Raw genomic sequence first — 20,350 nt, 5'->3', positions numbered from 1 at the left:
CCTTCCCATCTATGCAAAGCTCAGGGTTGCCTCGGGCTTGTGGGAGCCTCCTGAAGCCATATCCTGTTCCCTCATTCCAGAGGCTTTCCCTGCCTAGAGGGGCAGCTCTGGGGCGGGAGGAGAGCGGGGAAGGCCCCAGCCTGGACCACAAGGAAGTGAAAGCCCTCAGGGAAATTCGCACTCCAGCTTCCTGCCAGACAACACACATTCATACATGCGCACTGGCACACACGTGTACACACCGACACGTCTGTACATACAGCCCCATACTCACCCTGACACGCAGGCACACACTGGTCAGAGGTGTTCCAACCAGAGCGACTCCATTTGAGTGAGGGCTGGAAAACGAGGCTGGGACCCGCTGGGCCACATTACCAGAAAGGTAAGTATTCCAAGCCTCTAGATGTTTACCGTTAAGGGAACAAACTAATAATGTTTACTAAAACAGACCCAGACTTAGGAGTGTCCAGATATCCCCATATCTGGAGAACAAAGGCATTCCTAATTTTGCTTTAAAGATAATATCGATTCTTGCAAAATATAGTAATTAAGAAAATTAATCCTTTACACAAACCCTTGTAGCAGAGCAAATCTCCCCCTATATACAAGCATGTAGCTAGGGTGGATGCGTTCCTCCCCTTACTTTCGGGAACGTTCGGGAACGTCCTACTCTGTCTGTGGAGGTAGCTGTCTTTTTACTGCTACCCTTTTTTTCTTTTTCTTTATTATTATTATTATTATTACTTTTTATTTGTGTGTGTGTGTGTGAGAGACGGATTCTTGCTCTGCCCAGGCTGGAGTGCAGTGGCATGAGCTCGGCTCACTGCAACCTCCGCCTCCCAGATTCAAGGGATTCTCCTGCCTCAGCTTCCCAAGTAGCTGAGACTACAAGCGTGTGCCACTACACCTAGCTATTTTTTTTTTTTTTTTTTTTTTTGTATTTTTAATAGAGACAGGGTTTCACTATATGTTGGCCAGGATGGTCTCAAACTCCTTACCTCAGATGATCCGTCCGCCTCGGCCACCCAGAGTGCTGGGATTACAGGCGTGAGCACACCGCGCCCAATCCCTTGTCCTTTCTTTATAAACTTGCTTTTGCTTTGCACTGTGGACTCATCCTGAATTCTTTCTTGCACGAGATCCAAGAACCCTCTCTTCGGGTCCGGATCAGGACCCCTGTCCTGTAACACACTAACACATACACACTGAAACTCACACATGCACTAATACACACTCCCCTACTCCCACTGGTGCACACACACCAGCACACTCACAATGACGTGCCACACCCAAGCACACACGGACACAGGCGCACACACACGGACACAGCGGTATGTAACTCTGGGTCTCCAGTGGGTCTCTCTTGAGACTGGGGCCTCCTCTCAGAAATGTTTCTGTCCCCAGCTGCCACGTGGCCTAAAATCCTGAGAAATTAGGAAGGATTCCTTTAAAACCAGCATCTCGGATTTTAGGCTTAAGCAATATTTGGAAAGTGTGAGGCTCAGACCCCCAGCTCGCTGGGCTGTGGGCCTGTGTCACCCAGCGCGCGTGGGGGGCAGGCAGGAGGAGGGGGCTGGCTCATGGTACGGGGCGAGTCCGGGCAGATTTGGGGCACAGGCAGGCACGCGGACGCCCCACCGCCGAGAGCCAGAGAGACAGCAGAGGGCCGTGGGGGTCAAAGACAGCGCTCTGGAGGGACCCAAGCCCCACCCACTCTCTCTGCAACCCTCCCCAAGGGACTTCACTCCCTCAAACCTCAGTTTCCCCATCTGCACAATGGGTGTGATCCCGAGACCCACCTCATGGGGTAAGGTGAAACTTAAATGACACCGTACCAATTAAGTTATAAGCCCTGGAAGCCCAAGAAAAGAAAGTGGTGGTGCGATGGGGAAAAAACCACCATCCCCGGCTTCCCGCGTGTAACGGGGCCGAAAATAACCAGCATTTTCCTTTTCTCTGCGGCTGAAGCCCACGCTTCCCAGAGGACTGGGCCTGCTTATCAGGAGCAGAGCGGCTCGCTCGGCTGTCTCCGCCAGAAGGTGACTGTGGGGGCCCCGCTCCCCTTCAGCCTCCAGCCCGACTCCCACCAGGAATACACCGGCTGCTCTCCCCCCGCCCCTTTCAGGTTTCCGCCCCACCCCCAGCCCACAAACAATTTTGCATATATTTAAATCTCCTCTGCGAGTTCCCCCTCCCCCGGAAAAAGACAGAAAGAAATTACAAAGGCCGTCATTTGTCTCCGTCCCCGCACCCCATCCATCAGGGCCCGGAGCCCGTCGCCTCGAATGAGGCGCGCGCCCGGGACGGCCGCTTTAATGGGGCGCCGCGTGTGACTGTGCAGCCGCGCGGCGGGCGCAGCCGGCCGGCATTTGCATACATATTAAACGGAGCAGTAAAAAATGCAGACATGCAAACCATTTGGACGGGCTCCTCGGCGTAAAGCCTGCCAGGAAATCAATCTTCTGGTTTCTTAAAGGCAGCCTGCTCGGGAGGAGGTGGCGATGCCACACAGCCCGCAGGCCGTGGGAGGGGGCCGTGGTCTGTCCATCTGCCTGCAGGAGCAGCCGTGGGGGTCCTTCCGGGCCATGGAGGAGCCACCCACTGGCTGCCAGGGGCCGGGGAGTGAGTGTGGTGGGTCCTGGCTCAGCCGGCTGTGTGCCCTGCTGTAAGAGGGGCCCCCTCTCTGAGTGCCCACCCCCGCCCCGTCGCTGAAGCTAATTCCTTTCCCTTTTGCTACTCTGGGGCTTAAGGAACTCACCCAAGAACACTGGGCCCCTCTATGCAGAGCCTGGATCTCTAAACCAGGTGCAGAGAAGGATGGTCAAGAACACAGGCTCTGGAAGCAGGCAGCCCGAGTTCAAAGTCAGGCTCCACTCCCCATGAGCTGTGTGATCTTGGGCAAATGCATCAACCTCACTGTTTCCCGTAAAAGGGGATCCATATGCCTCCCTCTTAGGTATGTTGTTGGATTGAAATAGGTCAGCCTTGTAAAGCACTTGGCTCATTGCCGGGCATGTAGTAAGTGCTCAATAAATAGTGGCAGAACAGTATGTAGGAGGGCCCTTGGTGTTATTGGTATGTTTTTCTGGGTGAATATCCCTCTTTATGTCTGCATGGTGTGGCAAGCCATTCCTCCCCAAGCCTCCTTACCTGTAAAATGGGGTGTTTTGATTTTCACGGGAACTGCTAGCTGTGTTCTAGAGGGCGCCGGGTCCCTGCTGTGTACTCCCACCACCCGCTGATTTCAGCCAGGTGTGGCCAAGCTGGCGCCTCTGAGGGCTGCCCACAGCCTGTCTTGGGCAAAGCCCAGGGCAGGGATGGGTGCATACCCCCAAACTGACCATTCATCTGTGGGGCCAGGAAAAGGCAACTGGCCCTGAGCCTAAGCCGAGTGAGATTGGGGCTTCTCTGAATTCTGAGGCACAGATAAGGAAACCGAGGCTCAGAGAGGTGTGGCAAAGCCAGGAAGCTTGAAGGTGGTGCTGCTGGGATTCAAGCCAGGTGTGCCTGACTGCAAGGCCACCTCCCCAGAGGTCCCCCGGAAAGGAAATACTGCCGGCAGAGGGAGGAGCTCATCCCACAGTGTCAAGGGACACAGTTTCCCCCCAAAGGAGGGGGGTGCTTGGGGAGAAAGAGTTGAGTTTTCTGTCTGAGCCCACGTGAATATGTGGTACTCATGAAGGTCCTTTTTTTTTTTTTTTTTTTTGAGACGGTGTTTTGCTCTTGTTACTCACGCTGGAGTGCAATGGCGTGATCTCAGCTCACTGCAACCTCCAACTCCTGGGTTCAAGCGATTCTCCTGCCTCAGCCTCCAGAATAGCTGGGATTACAGGCGCCCGCCACCATGCCCAGCTAATTTTTTTTGTATTTTTAGTAGAAACAGGGTTTCACTATGTTGGCCAAGCTGATCTCGAACTCCTGATCTCAGGTGATCCACTTACCTCAGCCTCCCAAAGTGCTGGGATTACAGGCATGAGCCACCGTGCCCGGTTCGGTCCTTCCTTGAAAAGACCGGAGGAAGAGGGGAGAGAGGGTTTTCCAGAACCAGCTCAAGTTTGGCCTTCATTCATTTACTTCATATTCCCAGAAGCGAGGAACAGAGGTGACCAAGGTCCCCAAGACCTGGCCGGGCAGTGGACAGTGCTGGGGAGTTAATGGCAGGATGGGGGGTGCACCTAGACCAGGGGGTGCACTGTCCTCGCTGAGACCCTGGGGATTAGCGCCAACCCAGGGCGCTGGGGTGAGAGGGCTTTGCCTTCAGTTGGGAGAGGGTCCCCTGTGGTTCAAAGCTTCCCCGCTGAGTGGCAATATGACCTCCGTGCTGTGTGTGGGAGTTGCAGCCTAGAGTTATGGGAACTAAAGAGGCCAGACCAAGAGCTGTGGCCCAATTCACTTGTGTCTCGCTGTGTGACCTTGGAAAGGGCCCCGCTTCTCTGGGCTAGGGTGGCTGAGCCGACTGCACCCCTGCTCTGTCTCTCAGGGAGCCCCTCTCTTTCAGTCTTGACCTCCAGGCTATCTGGGCCTCTGTCCCTCCACCTCCCTCTGCAACCAAGTGCAGGCTGCCCCCACTGCCCGGCAGGCAGCCCAGCCGGGGTGGAGGAAGCCGGCAGGGCGGGAAAAGGCGGGAGGGGTCCGAGTTACAGGAACCAGCAGGGCCATTGCTCAACTGGGGAGCCTGGCTGCGGGCCTGCCTCGGCCCCCACCTACAGCAAGCCCGCCCTCCTCCTAGCTCTGCATTGCAAACATTCCTCGCCAACCTCGGGTTGCTGCAGCCCCGGAAGGGGGAACTGCAGCAGACACAGCACGAGGCCTCCAGAAACACTTAACCCCTTCGCTCCTTCCAGGCAGAGCCTTCAAGCGGAGGAAGGAGGGAGCTGGGCGGCGGCCGCCACAGTCCTTCCCAGGCTGTGGGTGACCGGGTCAGGTGATTTGCTGGCAGGCCCGGCCTCTGATTACCAACCTGGATCAACAGGTTGCGTGTTCATGACTCACCCAGCAGACATTTCCGGAGCTTCCCCTGGGTGCTGGCAGCAGGCATGAAAATCCAAGAGTGGCCCCAGCATGGGGGGTGGGATTCGGGTCTTATAAGCAGACATGTGTTTTAGATCATTACAGTGATGAGTGCAACCAAGACGTGCAGGGTGAGCCTGAGCACAAACTAAAGTGGCTCAACTCATCAGGGAGGGCTTCCTGGAGGAAGTGACATTTAGGGAGTCCTGTGAGAGCAGAGGCAGAGTTCCAGGCAGAGGAGGCAGCAAGTGTGAGGCTCTAGAGGGAAGAGAGACGTTGGCATGTTTCAATTTGTGTTTCTGGAGGAGAGAGAGGAAGGGGAGGAAAGCCCCCAGGTGGGAGAGCTTGGCCCATGCCAGGTCCCAGAAGGCCTTGAGGCCACTCCCAGCATGGACCATCATCTGAGGTCAGTGAGGAGCCAGGGAAGGGCTTATGTGTGGAATGACATGATCAAGTTTACCTCTAAGCCCTAAGATGCCTGAATAAAAACAGAACCTTGGGCCGAGCATGGTGGCTCACGCCTGTAATCCTAGCACTTTGGGAGGCTGAGGCAGGCGGACCACGAGGTCAGGAGATCCAGACTAGCCTGGCCAACATGGTGAAACCCCGTCTCTACTAAAAATACAAAAATTAGCTCAGTGTGGTGGTGCACACCTGTAGTCCCAGCTACTTGGGAGGCTGAGGCAGGAGAATCACTTGAACCCAGGAGGTAGAGGTTGTAGTGAGCCGAGATTGCGCCACTGCACTCCAGACTTGGTGACAGAGCGAGACTCTGTCTCAAAAAAAAAAAAAAAAAAAAAAAAAAAAGACTGGGCTCAGCGGCTCACACCTGTAATCCCAGCACTTTCGGAGGCCAAGGCAGGCGGATCACCTGAGGTTGGGAGTTCAAGACCAGCCTGACCAAATGGAGAAACCCCGTCTCTACTAAAAATACAAAATTAGCCAGGCGTGCTAGCACATGCCTGTAATCCCAGCTACTTGGGAGGCTGAGGCAGGAAAATCGCTTGAATCTGGGAGGCAGAGGTTGCGGTGAGCAGAGATCATGCCATTTACTCCAGTTTGGGTAACAAGAGCAAAACTGTGTCTCAAAACAACAACAACAACAACAACAACAAACAGAAGCTTAACGGAAAGAGGCCACTAGCATATTTTCATGTACAAACCGAATGGACTCTAAGACCAGAACACCTGAACCACGCCAAAGTGCCCCCAACAGGACACGCTTCAGATGGCAGCTGGGCCTGGTATTAGGCTCTCCTGCAGCCCACATGGCCATTGTGCCATCCCAGGCCACATAGAATCAGCAGGCTCAGGTTGGCTCTTCCTCCTGGGTTGGGGTCAGCACCTCCCATCTCCCAGACACCACTCCTGCATACAGCTGGAGCTCAATAAATGCAGCAAATAATCAGAGTGTTGCAGTTGGGAGGGGCTGAGAGATCATCTAGGCCCACAGCCTCCTCGCCTTTTTATTTTATTTTATTTTATTTTTTATTATTTATTTATTTATTTATTATTATTTTTTTTTTGAGATGGAGTCTTGCTCTGCCACTCGGGCTGGAGTGCAGTGGCTGGACCTCAGCTCACTTCAGCTCACTGCAAGCTCCGCCTCCCGGGTTCACGCCATTCTCCTGCCTCAGCCTCCCGAGTAGCTGGGACTACAGGCGCCCGCCACCTCGCCCGGCTAGTTTTTTGTATTTTTAGTAGAGACGGGGTTTCACCGTGTTAGCCAGGATGGTCTCAATCTCCTGACCTCGTGATCCACCCGTCTTGGCCTCCCAAAGTGCTGGGGTTACAGGCTTGAGCCACTGCGCCCGGCCTTTATTTTATTTTTGAGATGGAGTTTCACTCTCGTTGAAGACTGAGAAGGAATTCTCAGCAGGGGGGCCTGGAATTTACAACCAAGATGCCCACAGAGCGTGTCCAGAGAGGAGGCCAGCACACCCAGCCCCCCAGAACCTTGGCACCCACAGGAAAGACCCCAAAATCTCCCCCACCAAAGCTCCCTTCCTTTCTCTATCTCTCATAGGGCCTGATCTCTCTATACCTCATCTATTCGTTGGGACAGCAAACGTAGCTGGAGTTCCTCTAAGTCCTGCTCAGCCTGGTGAGACTTCCGAGGGAAAACATGCCCAGAGTCCTCCCTCTGTTGAAAATCATGCCACAACAGGACAGGAAGGGGCCGGGCAGTCTCCATGCCTGCACATGCCCCCAGCAGAAGAAAGGGCTGAGTTCCTCCCAGCCTCCTCGGGGATCACCCCTGCGGGAGGCCCCAGCAGTCACTACAGTCTGTTTTGTGGCTCAGGGTCCATTGCGTGTCATTGGATGCTTCCAGGCAATGGAATTTCTAGAAAGGTTCCTTCAACCTGGGACACCACCACCTTGGTGACCCGCCACCAACTCTGCCATGTGAAACACCTTACAGGCCTTGTGCTGGGCCAAGGATTCACTCTCCGAATCCTCATCACAAGTGGTGAAGTTTGCTGTTATCATCCCATTTGGCAGATGGGAAACTGAGGTCCGTGAAGTCACTTGCCTGGATCACACAGCTCATGATCAGTATGGGTCGGCCTAGGACACAGGCATTCTGGGGCTCACCACCAGGTGTTCCAGGCATCACCACTAGGCCTCCCAACCAGGGAGCCCTGCCGCTGCCCCAGCCTGGAGATGTGACACTTCTCCCAGCAAGGAGGCTCCAGCGAAACCAGGGATTCCCCAGGCTCACCCTGACTCCTCGTCTTGTTAACGTACTTAATCCTTATCCTATACATGCAATAAATATTTTATCTCATCTATTTATTATTTGTTTATCATGGGCATTTATCCATCCTAAGTTTACTCTCTGCTCAAATCTTCTCCACACGGGTTCACTCAGGTTACTGAATTTGTCTCAACTTCCATCAGGCAGAGCTGCGTGTGTTGCCATACCCAACATCACAAAAAAATCCCATTTCATGCATTTCATAGGCATGAGTGACCTGACTCAAAATTATCAGTGGAACCTGCTGTATGGGGGCAGGGGTCGCATAGGACCATGAGGCCCATGAGGTACCTGGTGCAGAGTGAGCACCCAGGAAGGGAGGCTGGGTTATTAGTACCACTGTCCGCCAGGGCTTGGTGTGGCTGATAAATTCTTGGTCTCTTCCTTTTTTCTTCATATCACAAGTTAACAGGTTCACTTCCCAATGTTACTCATGTCTACAAAATGGTAAGAAAAAGCAACTGTGCGAATGAGGCAAGTTATCTGTCCTGGTACCAAAGTGATGGTTACTATGGTAGTCGGCCTCCAAGATGGTCTCCAAACGATTCCTGCCTCCTGGCATTCATACCTTTCCACAATGAATCAGGCTGGCCTTGCATAACCAATAGGATACTGAGGAAATGACTGCATATGCTGTCCAAGGCTAGGTCATAAAAGGTACTGCAGCTTCAGTCTCACTCTCTTGCATCACTCACTCTGAGAAGCCAGCCGCCATATTGTGGGGAAACTCAAGCAGCCTGCTGAAGTCTGCATGGCATGGAGCTGAAGCCTTTTTGTCAGCCATGTCAGTGAGCCATTTAGGAAACAGATCCTCTATCCTCAATCAAGCCTTCAGATGACCGTAGCCCCAGTTGATATCTTGATGGCAACCTTAAGAGAGACTAGCCAGCTAAGCCACATCTGAATTCCTGACCCACAGAAACTGAGATACTAAAATGCCTATTTTAAGCCACTAAGTTTGGGATAATTTGTACTCCACAGTAGGTAAGGAGCTAATTCAGAAACAGAGACCTTTTAGTTATGAGAACCTCCCAGAGACTGTTTCCAAAGTGTGTTCCTTGGAATGCTGATCCCAGGCTTTGTTCTGGAAAACCAAGGTCAGTTGAATGGAGGAAGACTGTGGATTCCAGTCTCCTGTTCAAGATTCCCATGCTCCTTGGCGAGGAAGCCATTCCCTTAACAGAGCACTTCTCAGGGGCCTTTGACTGTGGAACTCTGGTGTCAGAGCCTCAGAGCACGCTTTGGGACACAGAGCCAAACTGTCATGGTAACTGATTCCTTGAATACTTTAAACAATTGTGCCCAATATAAAACTAAAAATAGGCCAGGCCCAGTGGCTCATGCCTGTAATCCCAGGCGCTTTGGGAGACTGAGGCAAGAGGATCACTTGAGGCCAGCCTGGCTGGGCAGCATGGTAAAACCACTTCTCCAACAACAACAACAAAAGCCAGGTATGGTGGCACACACCTGTTGTCCAAGCTCCTCGGGAGGCTAAGGCGGGAGGATTTCTTGAGCCCAGGAATTCAAGGCTCCTGGGTGACAAAGTGAGACCCTATCTCTAAAATTAAAGGCTGTGGTGAGCTAAGATCATGCCATTACACTCCAGTTTGAACAACAGAACAAGACCGACCCTATCTCTAAATAAATAAATAAATAAATAAAAATAACCAAAAATACTCACAGCCTAATATCCAGAGTCCGACCGGGCATGGTGGCTCATGCCTGTAATCCCAGCACTTTGGGAGGCCAAGGCGGGAGAAACATTTGGGGTCAGGAGTTCAAGACCAGCCCAGGCAACACGGCGAAACCCTGTCTTTACTAAAAATACAAAAATTAGCTGGGCGTGGTGGCGGGCACCTGTAATCCCAGCTACTCAAGAGGCTGAGGCAGGAGAATCGCTTGAACCCGGGAGGCAGAGATTGCAGTGAGCTGAGATGGCACCACTGCACTCCAGCCTGGGCAACAGAGAGAGACTCCATCTCAAAAAATAATAATAATAATAATATCCAGAGTCTGACCTACAGTATAAGATACAAGGACCAGATGGCTGCTCTGCCATGATGGGCCCCTGGCTCCTGGCTCCTTTTCTGGTTGAGGGGCTGGTTTGCCCTGGGCCACCTCTGGTCCCTCCCATCTTATTATTATTATTATTATATATATATTTTTTTGAGATGCGGTCTTGCACTGTTGCCTGGGCTGGAGTGCAGTGGCGCGATCTCAGCTCACTGCAACCTCTGCCTCCTGGGTTCAAGTGATTCTCCTGCCTCAGCCTCCCAAGTAGCTGGGATTACAGCTACTCACCACCACGCCCAGCTAAATTTTTTTTTTGTATTTTTAGTAGAGACAGGGTTTCACCATGTTGGCCAGGCTGGTCTCAAACTCCTGACCTCATGATCTGCCCACCTTGGCCTCCCAAAGTGCTGGGATCACAGGCGTGAGCCACCGCACCTGGCCTCCTCCCATCTTACAATCGGTGGTGTTGGGCCAGGGTCTGGCCAGGTACTTTAGCCCATTTGGGGAGCACTTGGGATTCAGACTTTGAATCCCAAATCCTAGTGCCAGCTCCCATCAGCTCTGCCACACACAGACACAGGGGTTGGGCTGCACCCTTGAGCCCCCACCCCTTCGTGGTTGCTGCATCCAGAACACCAAGGCCTCAGAGCTGGGTATTTCTCAGTGGGAATGAAACCATGGTATTAAAACACAAGCCACTGGAAAATAGCATTTGATAGAAAAATTCATTTTACAAGCAACTTTTTAAGAGCGGATCCACCCCCTTCAGCAAGGGAAGGCTGTGCTCAGAAAACCACATTCTTTCAGGTCCCTGGGGCTGCGTGGGGGTGGGAATAGGAATCTGTCTACACGCTACAAGGCAGAGGTTTTTTCTTTTGTTAAAAACATCATTTTACCCTCATGCTGCTTCGTGTTTCCTGGCACGCGCATTCTGGGGCTCTCGGGCCTTTCCGGAGGCATCTCTGCAGACACCAAGTGGCCTGCCCACTTCCCTCCAGCCAGAGGCTCAGGCATGGGCACTGAGGGTGAAGGCAATTCGTGACATCCTTACTACAAAGAATGTGGTCCCAACTGGCACAGCCTCCATCGTACCTGGGAGCCCCTGCCCAGGCCTGCTCCCTCAGAACCTGCATCTGAATGAGACCCCACAGCGGGTCAAGGCACATTAAGGTTGGGGAGCGCTTGGATGCACCCTGGTTGCAGGGTGCCGTTGGCCTGCCTGCTAAGGGGCAGCCACACCTGCCTTCCTGCCTCCCCTTCCAGGGCCTCTGTCCCATCACAGACCACTCCTCAGAGGGGCTCCAGCAGAATTTCCCAAGACCCATTTCCATGTTTATTCTTTACCATGGTATCCCTCTCCCGTCACAGAAATCCAGCAAGATGATCATTGCATGACATGGTGGGAAGTCAGGAGACCTGAAAGAGAGGTGACAGCAACATGAAAGACACTTGGCCCTTACGGAGCACTCCCAACCCAGGAGGGAGGCCCTGGGGACCCAAGGGCTCAGAGAGAGGTGGCCATCTCCCCAAGGTCAGCCTACTAAATGGCAGAGTCAGGGTGATCCCATAGCCACTGAGTTCTCCCTGGATACTCTGCTGTCCAGGGGAAGTGAGAGTGGCCACGGGGATGGTCAGAACTGCACCTCCATCCAACTGGCTTAGCCCAGCAGTTCCCAAGTGGGGGTTCCGTGAAGCAAGCCTTCAGAGGCTCTCTGGTGCGGGGGCTGGCTCCATGCTATTCGCAGCTTCTCCCAGTCCCTGACCAGTCACTGCACCTTTACTGCGGGCCAGGCCACCCCAGGCTTCCTCCACCATGTTTCTTTGGTTTGGGTGGGATGGTGTCAGCCCACTGTGCCTGTTCAGTCTGCTAGGAGCTGATGGGAGTTAACAGGTATCATCTCTGCCCTTCACTAACCCAAAATGAGAACGCTTATGTTATTTAACAAATGCAGTTTGCTTGTTGGCCAAACATGGGCCTTGGGGCAAATAACAGAAGGAGGGACTTTCCCAGTGGGAACAGAGAGAGAATTAGTTGAGAAATTTGAGAGAAGGGAAGGCATTTGTCTGGATTATTTATCTGCTCTTTATCTGCACCTGCTCTTTTTTTTTTTTTTTTTTTTTTTTTTTTCAGATGGAGTCTTGCTCTTGTCGCCCAGGCTGGAGTGCAACGGTACGATCTCTGCTCACTGCAACCTCTGCCTCCCGGGTTCAGGTGATTCTCCTGCCTCAGCCTCCTGAGTAGCTGGGATTACAGGCGCGTGCCACCACACCTGGCTAATTTTTGTATTTTTAGTAGAGACAGGGTTTCGCCATGTTGTCTGGGCTGGTCTCCAACTCCTGACCCCAAATGTTTCTCCTGCCTCGGTCTCTCAAAGTGCTGGGATTACAGGCATGAGCCACCACGCCTGGCTTTTTTTTTTTTTTTTTTTTTTTTTTGAGACAGAGTCTCACCCTGTTGCCCAGGCTGGAGTACAATGGTGCAATCTCAGCTCACTGCAACCTCCACCTCGCGGGTGGGTTCAAACGATTCTCCTGCCTCAGCCTCCAGAGTAGCTGGGATTACAGGCATGCACTACTATGCTTGGCTAATTTTTTTTGTATCTTTAGTACAGACAGGGTTTCACCATGTTGGCCAGGCTGGTCTCGAACTCCTGACCTCGTGATCCGCCCATGTCAGCCTCCCAAAGTGCTGGGATTACAGGCATGAACCACCACGCCTGGCCCATCTTTTCTTTAAAATAAAGTCCTTGCTTCCCCACTCCCACCCAGCCCTGCTGGCGATGGGGGTGGCCACAGGCTGCCCTGAGAGGCCCAGGATGGGAAGGGGCACCTCGTGCACTTATCCTGGGTTTTCACTAGATGCTCCTTGCCCCATGTTCTCTTGCAAGCTGTCCTCGAGGACATGTGGGCTCTTGTTTGCAGGTTTGCAGGGGAGCCTGGCAGAATCCAGCCGCAGACACACTTGAATTTCTTGTAGAAACCTGCACCAAGGGTGGGGGTGCGGCCAGCCCAGAAGCATTCCAGGAAGTGGGGTCTCTGTGGGGCTTCCACCCCAGCTGCTTCCCTGGCTCCTTCCGGGCAGACCTCTTCCCTCCCCTACCCCTCTCACTTCCAGCCCACAACCACAGGAGGTTGGAGGCCTTGGAGATACTGGTCAGGAGAGTGCAAAGGTTAAAGGTGAGAGCTGGAAGGTCAGATGGATACAGTAGGTGCTGCTATCAACTGGCAACTTCAGCTTGCAGCCTCTGCCCCAGACACATTTCCTCCATCTGCCAGCAGCCTGGAGGAGGTGGGGTCCCCAGAGCCCATGACAACCGGAATGCGTCTTCTCCATTCTGGACTGGAAACCACCTCTGGGCACAGCACAGGATTGCAGGGGAGGGACACAAGGGCTTTTTTTTTTTGAGACAGGATCTCGCTGTGTTGCCCAGGCTGGAGTGCAATGGCGCAATCATGGCTCACTGCAGCCTCAACCTCCTGGGCTCAAGTGCTCTTCCTACCTCAGCCTCTGAGTAACTAGGACTACAGGTGCCCACCACCATGTCCTGCAAATCATCTTACTCTTTGTAGCAACAGGGTCTCACCATGCTGCCCAGGCTGGTCTCAAACTCCTGGGCTCAAGCAATCCTCCTGCCTCAGCCTCCATAAGTGCTGGGATTACAGGTGTAAGCCTGGTCCACAAGGGGTACTTAGAAATGGTTTTTATGTGTCTGGTAGATGGACACCCAGGTCCAGAGGTCTCCAGGACCATGAACCAGGACATTCTCAGAAAGGGAATGTCAACTGGGTTTCAAATGTGGCTTCAAAAGGAGTCCACTTTGAGATGTAAAAGATGCACCATCCATCCACAATGAAGGACCTGAACTCTGAGGGGGACACACCGCCAGGAGACTTTTTTTGAGATGGAGTCTCGCTCTGTTGCCCGGGCTGGAGTGCAGCGGTGTGATCTCAGCTCAATGCAACCTCTGCCTCCCAGGTTCAAGCTATTCTCCTGCCTCAGCCTCCTGAGTAGCTGGGATTACAGGCATCCACCACCACGCCCCGCTAATCTTTTATATTTTTATAGAGATGGGGTTTCACCATGTTGGCCAGGCTGGTCTCGAACTCCTGGCCTCAAGCGATCCACCCACCTCGGCCTCCCAAAGTGCTGGGATTACAGGCATGAGCCACCCCCTTGCTATTTTTAAGCAAGGTCTGTGGGGGTCTTTTCAGTGATTTTGTATGGGATGGATCAGTTCTGCAGCCCTGGATGGCCCCTCTTAGGCCCATGTGTTCACAGTCTGTGCATGTGTCCCCCCTCTCCTGGGAGACACGAGCGACTCCAGGGCAGGGACCATGTGTGGTTCACGCTTGTTCCCAGAAAGCTCCCCCAGTGCCCGACTTCCAGAACTCAAAGTCTATCTGGGGTTGGGGATGTGTCTCCCCCACCAAGCTGAGCCTTGCCGAAGACCAGGACTCCATCCTGCTCACTAGAGCACCCGGGGCTCAGGCCCACAGTTGGGCTACTGACTTTTCTCACTGTGGGAACTTCAGCCGGGCCTCTCAGCTCTCTGTGCCTGATCTTCCTCATCTGGGAAGTGGCAATCTCATCTAGTTGCACCTCATGGGGTAGAGGTGAGGATGACCTGGGCAGGGAAGAGGCTGGCATGTCGCAGAGCACAGACCTGTCCACAAGTGGGGCCTCGCTGTCTGACACTCCCCATGCAATGCTGGACACAAGGAAGGTGCTGGTATTGCCTGGAGTTCAGGCAGATGGTTTTCCAAAACATTTCTTTTTTTTTTCTTTTCTTCTTCTTCTTCTTCTTTTTTTTTTTTTTTTTTTTTTTTTGAGATGGAGTTTCGCTCTTGTTGCCCAGGCTGGAGTGCAATGGCACAATCTTGGCTCACCACAACCTCTGCCTCCCGGGTTCAAGTCATTCTCCTGCCTCAGCCTCCCGAGCAGCTGGGATTACAGGCATGCGCCACTATGCCTGGCTAATTTTGTATTTTTAGTAGAGACGGGGTTTCTCCATGTTGGTCAGGCTGGTCTCGAAGTCTCAACCTCAGGTGATCCACCTGCCTCGGCCTCCCAAAGTGCTAGGATTACAGGCATGAGCCACCGCGCCTGGCAACAACATTTCTTTTTTTCTTTTTTTTTTTTTTTTTGAGACGAAGTCTCGCTCTGTCGCCCAGGCTGGAGTGCAGTGGCCGGATCTCAGCTCACTGCAAGCTCCGCCTCCCGGGTTTACGCCATTCTCCTGCCTCAGCCTCCTGAGTAGCTGGGACTACAGGCGCCCGCCACCTCGCCCGGCTAGTTTTTTTGTATTTTTAGTAGAGACGGGGTTTCACCGTGTTAGCCAGGATGGTCTCGAACTCCTGACCTCGTGATCCACCCGTCTCGGCCTCCCAAAGTGCTGGGATTACAGGCTTGAGCCACCGCGCCCGGCCTGGCAACAACATTTCTTAAAGTTTAGGGATAAAGATGGTGTGTTATCGGTGGGAGATGTGAGAGTTTGTTTTTGTTTTTTGTTTTTAAGGGAAAGCTTGATGTTTCTCTTCTTTTTCCCATTCCCCAGCAGACTAACACCAACCAGGCTCCTGCTGCCGGGCCAAGCGCTGTACTGGGCCGCATACTAAGGAACGGGAATTCAGGACATTTGGAAACCAACTTCCAAAGGGTCCAGGTTAAGGAGAGAGAGATGACCCCCTGGGACCCCACCCTCCTGCCTGAGCCTGGAACCCTAGAAGCCAGACCCAGCTGTGGACACGTGCCCACGCCAGCCCCCCATACACGGTGCTCTCTGAATCCAGGCATGCTCATGGTCTTTTGAGGAGAGAGATTGATTGTGTTAGGGTCACCTACACAATCCATCAGCCTGTAGTTGCACCTACAAAATCCATCAGCCTGTACATGGTCGGACATGCGCCTAGGATAAACAAAACCCAGCAAACTCTAAAATCCACGTGCAGGGCCTCTCTGGCAGCGAGTGACGGTGGTATTGGTCTTTTGGCCAGACATCAAGCAAGACACTTGCCATGCAGGAGGTCAACGTGTCCCCATTTCTTTTCTTTTTTTTTTTTTTGAGACGGAGTCTTGCTCTGTCGCCCAGGCTGGAGTGCAGTGGCCAGATCTCGGCTCACTGCAAGCTCCGCCTCCCGGGTTCACTCCATTCTCCTGCCTCAGCCTCCTGAGTAGCTGGGACTACAGGAGCCTGCCACGTCGCCTGGCTAGTTTTTTGTATTTTTTAGTAGAGACGGGGTTTCACCGTATTAGCCAGGATGGTCTCCATCTCCTGACCTCATGATCCGCCCGTCTCGGCCTCCCAAAGTGCTGGGATTACAGGCTTGAGCCACCGCACCTGGCCACGTGTCCCCATTTCACAAGTGAGGAGTTCAAGGTTCAGAAAGGTCAAATGTGACTCCCAAGGCCACTCAGTGGCAGCGCCAAGCTCCAACCCTGGGAGTCTCTGATTATAACCCCAGTCTCACCAGGACACCTGCTTAAACCCCCCTGAACCAGGGGTCCCCCAGGAGATAAGCAACAGGTATCAAATGCACATATGAATACCCAGGCCAGTCATCACACAGTAAGGTTATATGTACTGAGAAAGCTTCTCAGAGTGGGAATCAAAGTGACAAACATGGAAAATTTGAATCGGGTCATGCAAAACCGAGTGACTCTAGAAGAATGCAACTTCCCTGAGACTGACCTAACTCTGGCCAACTTCTGCCTGATTCCTAGATAAGGGAGGAAAAGGTTGAGGGGCAGACAGCAGTTCAGAGGCCTCACTGGTTTTAGTATAAGGCCTGAGAATGGGCAGAGCGGGGAAAGACTCGGGCTCTGAGGCTCTCTTGGGCTGAGGGGTCTCTTAAGCAGCTGTGTGAGGTGGGAGCCAGAAGTGGACTCTTAAGACAGAGAAATCTGATGTTTCTTCCAAGCAAGCCATGTGACCTCTCTGACCCTCAGACTCTTCATCTGAAATGTGTCCAGCAAAGCTCTATTGACTAGCTGCTCCATGCGGGGCTGATGCTGGGTGCCAGGGACTCAGCCATGAATGGGAGAGACCAGATTGGAGCCCTCGCCAAGCTCACTCCTAACAGGGGGAGACAGCGCATTTGGAGATGAGCAGATTCTGACATCAGTTGTAAGGAAATAACGCAGGGATTAAATAATCCCTTTCTCGGGTGGGGCTCTGGGTGGGCATCCGAGTCAAGGCTGAGTCTAGCATGGACCCCGGGGTGACCGCTCATGGACCCCGGGGTGAGCGCTCAGTCAGCGGAAGCTGCTTTTGCAGCTGCAGAATTTCTATTAACATAACCTGTGTAAAACGAGGCTGCCTTGGGGGCCAGTCTCATCACGGTGTCACGCTCAGAAAAACACCAGTCTGACATCCCCAAATCATTGAAAAGCAGTTTAAATCTTCCCGAAATCTTTCAAAGAGACACCAAAGGGGAATTCCTTTGCGTACCACACACAAAAGACATTTTCCAGCCTCTCTGCCGGGAGGTCTCATGGTAGCTGCCTCTAGAATATCTCCCTTCCCACTCCCTCCTTTTTATCCTTATCAGAGAGGTGGGAGCGCTGGGCCTGGTCCCAGGAGACAAGGGACTGGGCTGGATCCAGCCTCTGGCCTCCCTAGCTGTGGGCTCCTGGGTGCATTGCTAAACTACTCTGTGCCTCAGTTTCCTCATCTGCAAATCATAGATAACAATCGCACCACCTGCAGGGGGCTCTTGTGGGAATTCTAGGAAATAATCCCCATGAAATACATGAGAGAGGCAGGCACACAGCTAGACGATTGACGTGTGAGCTACTAACACGATTTCTCTCTGCCCCCCTCACCCACCTCTCCTTTGCACCCACCCCAGTCAGGAGCTCTGGGCGGCGCCTCCTATAGGTCAGTGTGGGTTTTCTAGGTCGCACCGCAGCTCTACCCACTGTCCCAGACAGCACAGGCCAAAGGCCAGGCCTGGACAGACAGAACTGGGAACTTTCTTAGGAGGTGACAACAGGGCCTGGGACCATGCGTATCCCTGCCCCCTCTACGGGTGCATCCTCTCTTAGGTGGCATACACAAAGGGCAGTGTCCCCTGGGCATCAGTGCTCTGAGGGCAGAACCAAGCGAATGCCCTCTTAGGGCCTGCCGATGTGCTGGGGAAATGTGGCTCCCCACCCATGAAGCTGCTGCTTGCTCCAAGCCTGGGTGCCCTGGCCAAGGTGGCTCTACCTGGCTGCCAGGGTCACAGAGCAGAGGATTCAGATGTCTCACTTCATGAGGGGCTCCAAGCCAGGCCCTGGCAACACAGCTGTGAACAGCCATGTGGTTCCTGCCCTCATGGAGCTCACAGCCCTGTGTGCAAAGCAGGCAATCAGGGCCTAAGCATGGGGTGCGAAACCCAGAGTGAGCAGAAGAGGATGGGCTGGGCAACAGAGAGGGCTTCCCAGAGAAACAGGCACTGAAGGGAAGGGTTTGCGTGGGAAGAAAAGGGGTTCCAGGCAGAGGCCACAGCCTGGGCAAGGGCCTGGAAGAGAAAAGTGGTGGGTTCGAGGGGCTGCAGGTGTCCTCGCCCACCTCCCCGGACAGGTGTGGTTTATTGCTCAAGGCCACATACACCATCTCACGTGGTCCCCACTGCCACCTGGAGAGGTCAGAGGGCAGGAACTCTTATTCCCAGTTCACACTGGGACAATTCCCAACTGGACTAGAACCCCGATTTCCTGACTCCTGGCTCAGGTGAAAGGGCCAACATAAGGCTGGGCCCACAGCAGCCCTGGCATTTGACCAGCAGTCAGGTGGACCCAATTTTCATCACTTCCCTTTAACAGATGAAGAAATTGAGGCTTAGGGAGAGCACAACACCCCTCAACTGTCACAGTTTTTGTCTCTCTTGGGGCCCTACGACAAGCCTGAGGTGCAGAAAAGCCGTCCCTGGGTGGGGCAAGAAACAGAGCTGGGAACAGGGGTGACTTGGGGTGAAGGAGGGAGGGGAGCGGGGATGGGTTTTGGAAATCCACACCGGGCGGGGAAAGGCGAAGGAATGTGGGTGAGACGGGGTGCGCCGGTCCCGGAGGGGCCCAGGGCCTCAGGCAGCCCCCTCCCTCCCTGCCTCCCAGGTAAGACCCTAACTTCGCGGAAGACGACACCCCTCAGGTGGGCGGGGAGGAGGGCCACCGCCTCCTGGCCACCCAATCAGAGACATTCCCAGTCTGATGGCGGAGGCCGCCAGGGCCAAGGGCTCGCAGGGCCTTTCCCGGGGAGCCCCCGAGACCTGCCCCGGACTCGGAGGCCCACCGCCCACCGCCCGCCCCCAGCCTCATTAGCACCGACACCCGTCGTCCTCCCCTCGGTTTCCGATGGCTCCAGAATTTAAAGGTTAAATCCTAACCTCGTCTCAGCAGTTTCTCCCGGCTTTGCCTACCCAGCGCCAGTTGCTGGTAATTATATGCATCTCCGAGCAGCCAATCAGCTGTCAGACTGACAGATACTGATCTTTTCGTTTTATTTTTAGCTCTGTGCTTCCCCCTCTAGTTGCAAAAAAAAATTCTGTTTGTTCTGTGTGCTGCTGCCTCGCTTCCAGCCCTGCAGCCGGCTCTCATCTCCGCCAGCCAGGCGGGAGCAGGCAGCCGCCGGGGCTGGAGCCTGCGGTCCCCGCCCGAAAGCGGGGAACAGAACGTGCCCGCCGCCCCCGCTGCGGACCGCCCTGCCCAGAGCAGCCCCCAGGGAAGGGAGGAGGCCGGGGCGCTGCGGGCACCTTGGATGCTGTGCTCGGTCTTGGGGGCCCCGCATGGGAGGAAGCAAGCTCGTACCTGCGGGCTGGGGGCTTGGAGAGAAAGACACACACAGAGACAGCGAGAGACGGAGAGACGTGCACAGGCAGAGACAAGCTAGACTGAGGGAGGAGGGGAAAAAGACAAGCACGTTCCCCACTGGAAGCATTCGTCCCCCATCCCCCGGAACAGAAGAGAGCAGGAGTGGCCTCAGCCCCGCCCCGGAGTGGGGCTCAGCGGGGAGTTTCCAGCCCCGGGTCCCCCAGGGCTCAGGCCAGGAACCTGGGCCGCCCCTCCCAGGCCTGGTGCCTCATCTACCACTGAAGGCCGAGTGAAGTGCTCTTCAGGATCATTTGCGAGTTGTTCTGGAAGGTTCTGTGGGCCTTCCTGGAGGCTGGCAGGTGTAGGGGCCTGGCAGAGGGGAGGCCCCTAGTCATACAGCTTCTCTGGAGGGAGAGGCAGCGACTGAGGGCCAGGGAAGCTCTTAGGTCCCAGTGAGTCTCGCAGACAATGGAGGGGTCTGATCCAGCGGGGCCGGCACTGAAGAGCCATGGGAATGATTGTGAAGTTTCCTTCCATCCTCGCAGCTCTCTAGTTTGCAAAGTGTTCGCTTTGCCCCAGTGGCCTCTGCTTCTGCCCCATAGTTAGCTCCAGAATGGAGTGAAATAGGGGTCTGGGAGGCCTGGTGAGCCTCACCTGTTTTCTGATGGGCCCTGGGGCTGGCGTCGGGGGAGTGTCACCTAATGGTTCCAGCTTCGAGGCACAACTCACCTGGTTCAAGCTCCAGAGCTGCTCTTTACCAGATCTGTGACCCTGAGTGA

General features: G+C 54.0%; 1 protein-coding gene across 1 annotated transcript; it reads right to left on the bottom strand.

Annotated features, from left to right (window-relative positions):
* Positions 1-17,673: 17,673 nt before the first annotated feature.
* Positions 17,674-19,162, bottom strand: CUNH9orf106 (chromosome unknown C9orf106 homolog). The gene is given in 1 exon segment (XM_010360925.2): positions 17,674-19,162. A coding segment is annotated over 1 exon segment (705 nt). The 5' UTR covers positions 18,379-19,162.
* Positions 19,163-20,350: the final 1,188 nt, after the last annotated feature.

The sequence above is a fragment of the Rhinopithecus roxellana genome, chromosome 16 (genome assembly GCF_007565055.1).
Source record: "Rhinopithecus roxellana isolate Shanxi Qingling chromosome 16, ASM756505v1, whole genome shotgun sequence".
NCBI lineage: Eukaryota > Metazoa > Chordata > Mammalia > Primates > Cercopithecidae > Rhinopithecus > Rhinopithecus roxellana.
This window is presented reverse-complemented; position numbering and strand designations above follow the sequence as displayed.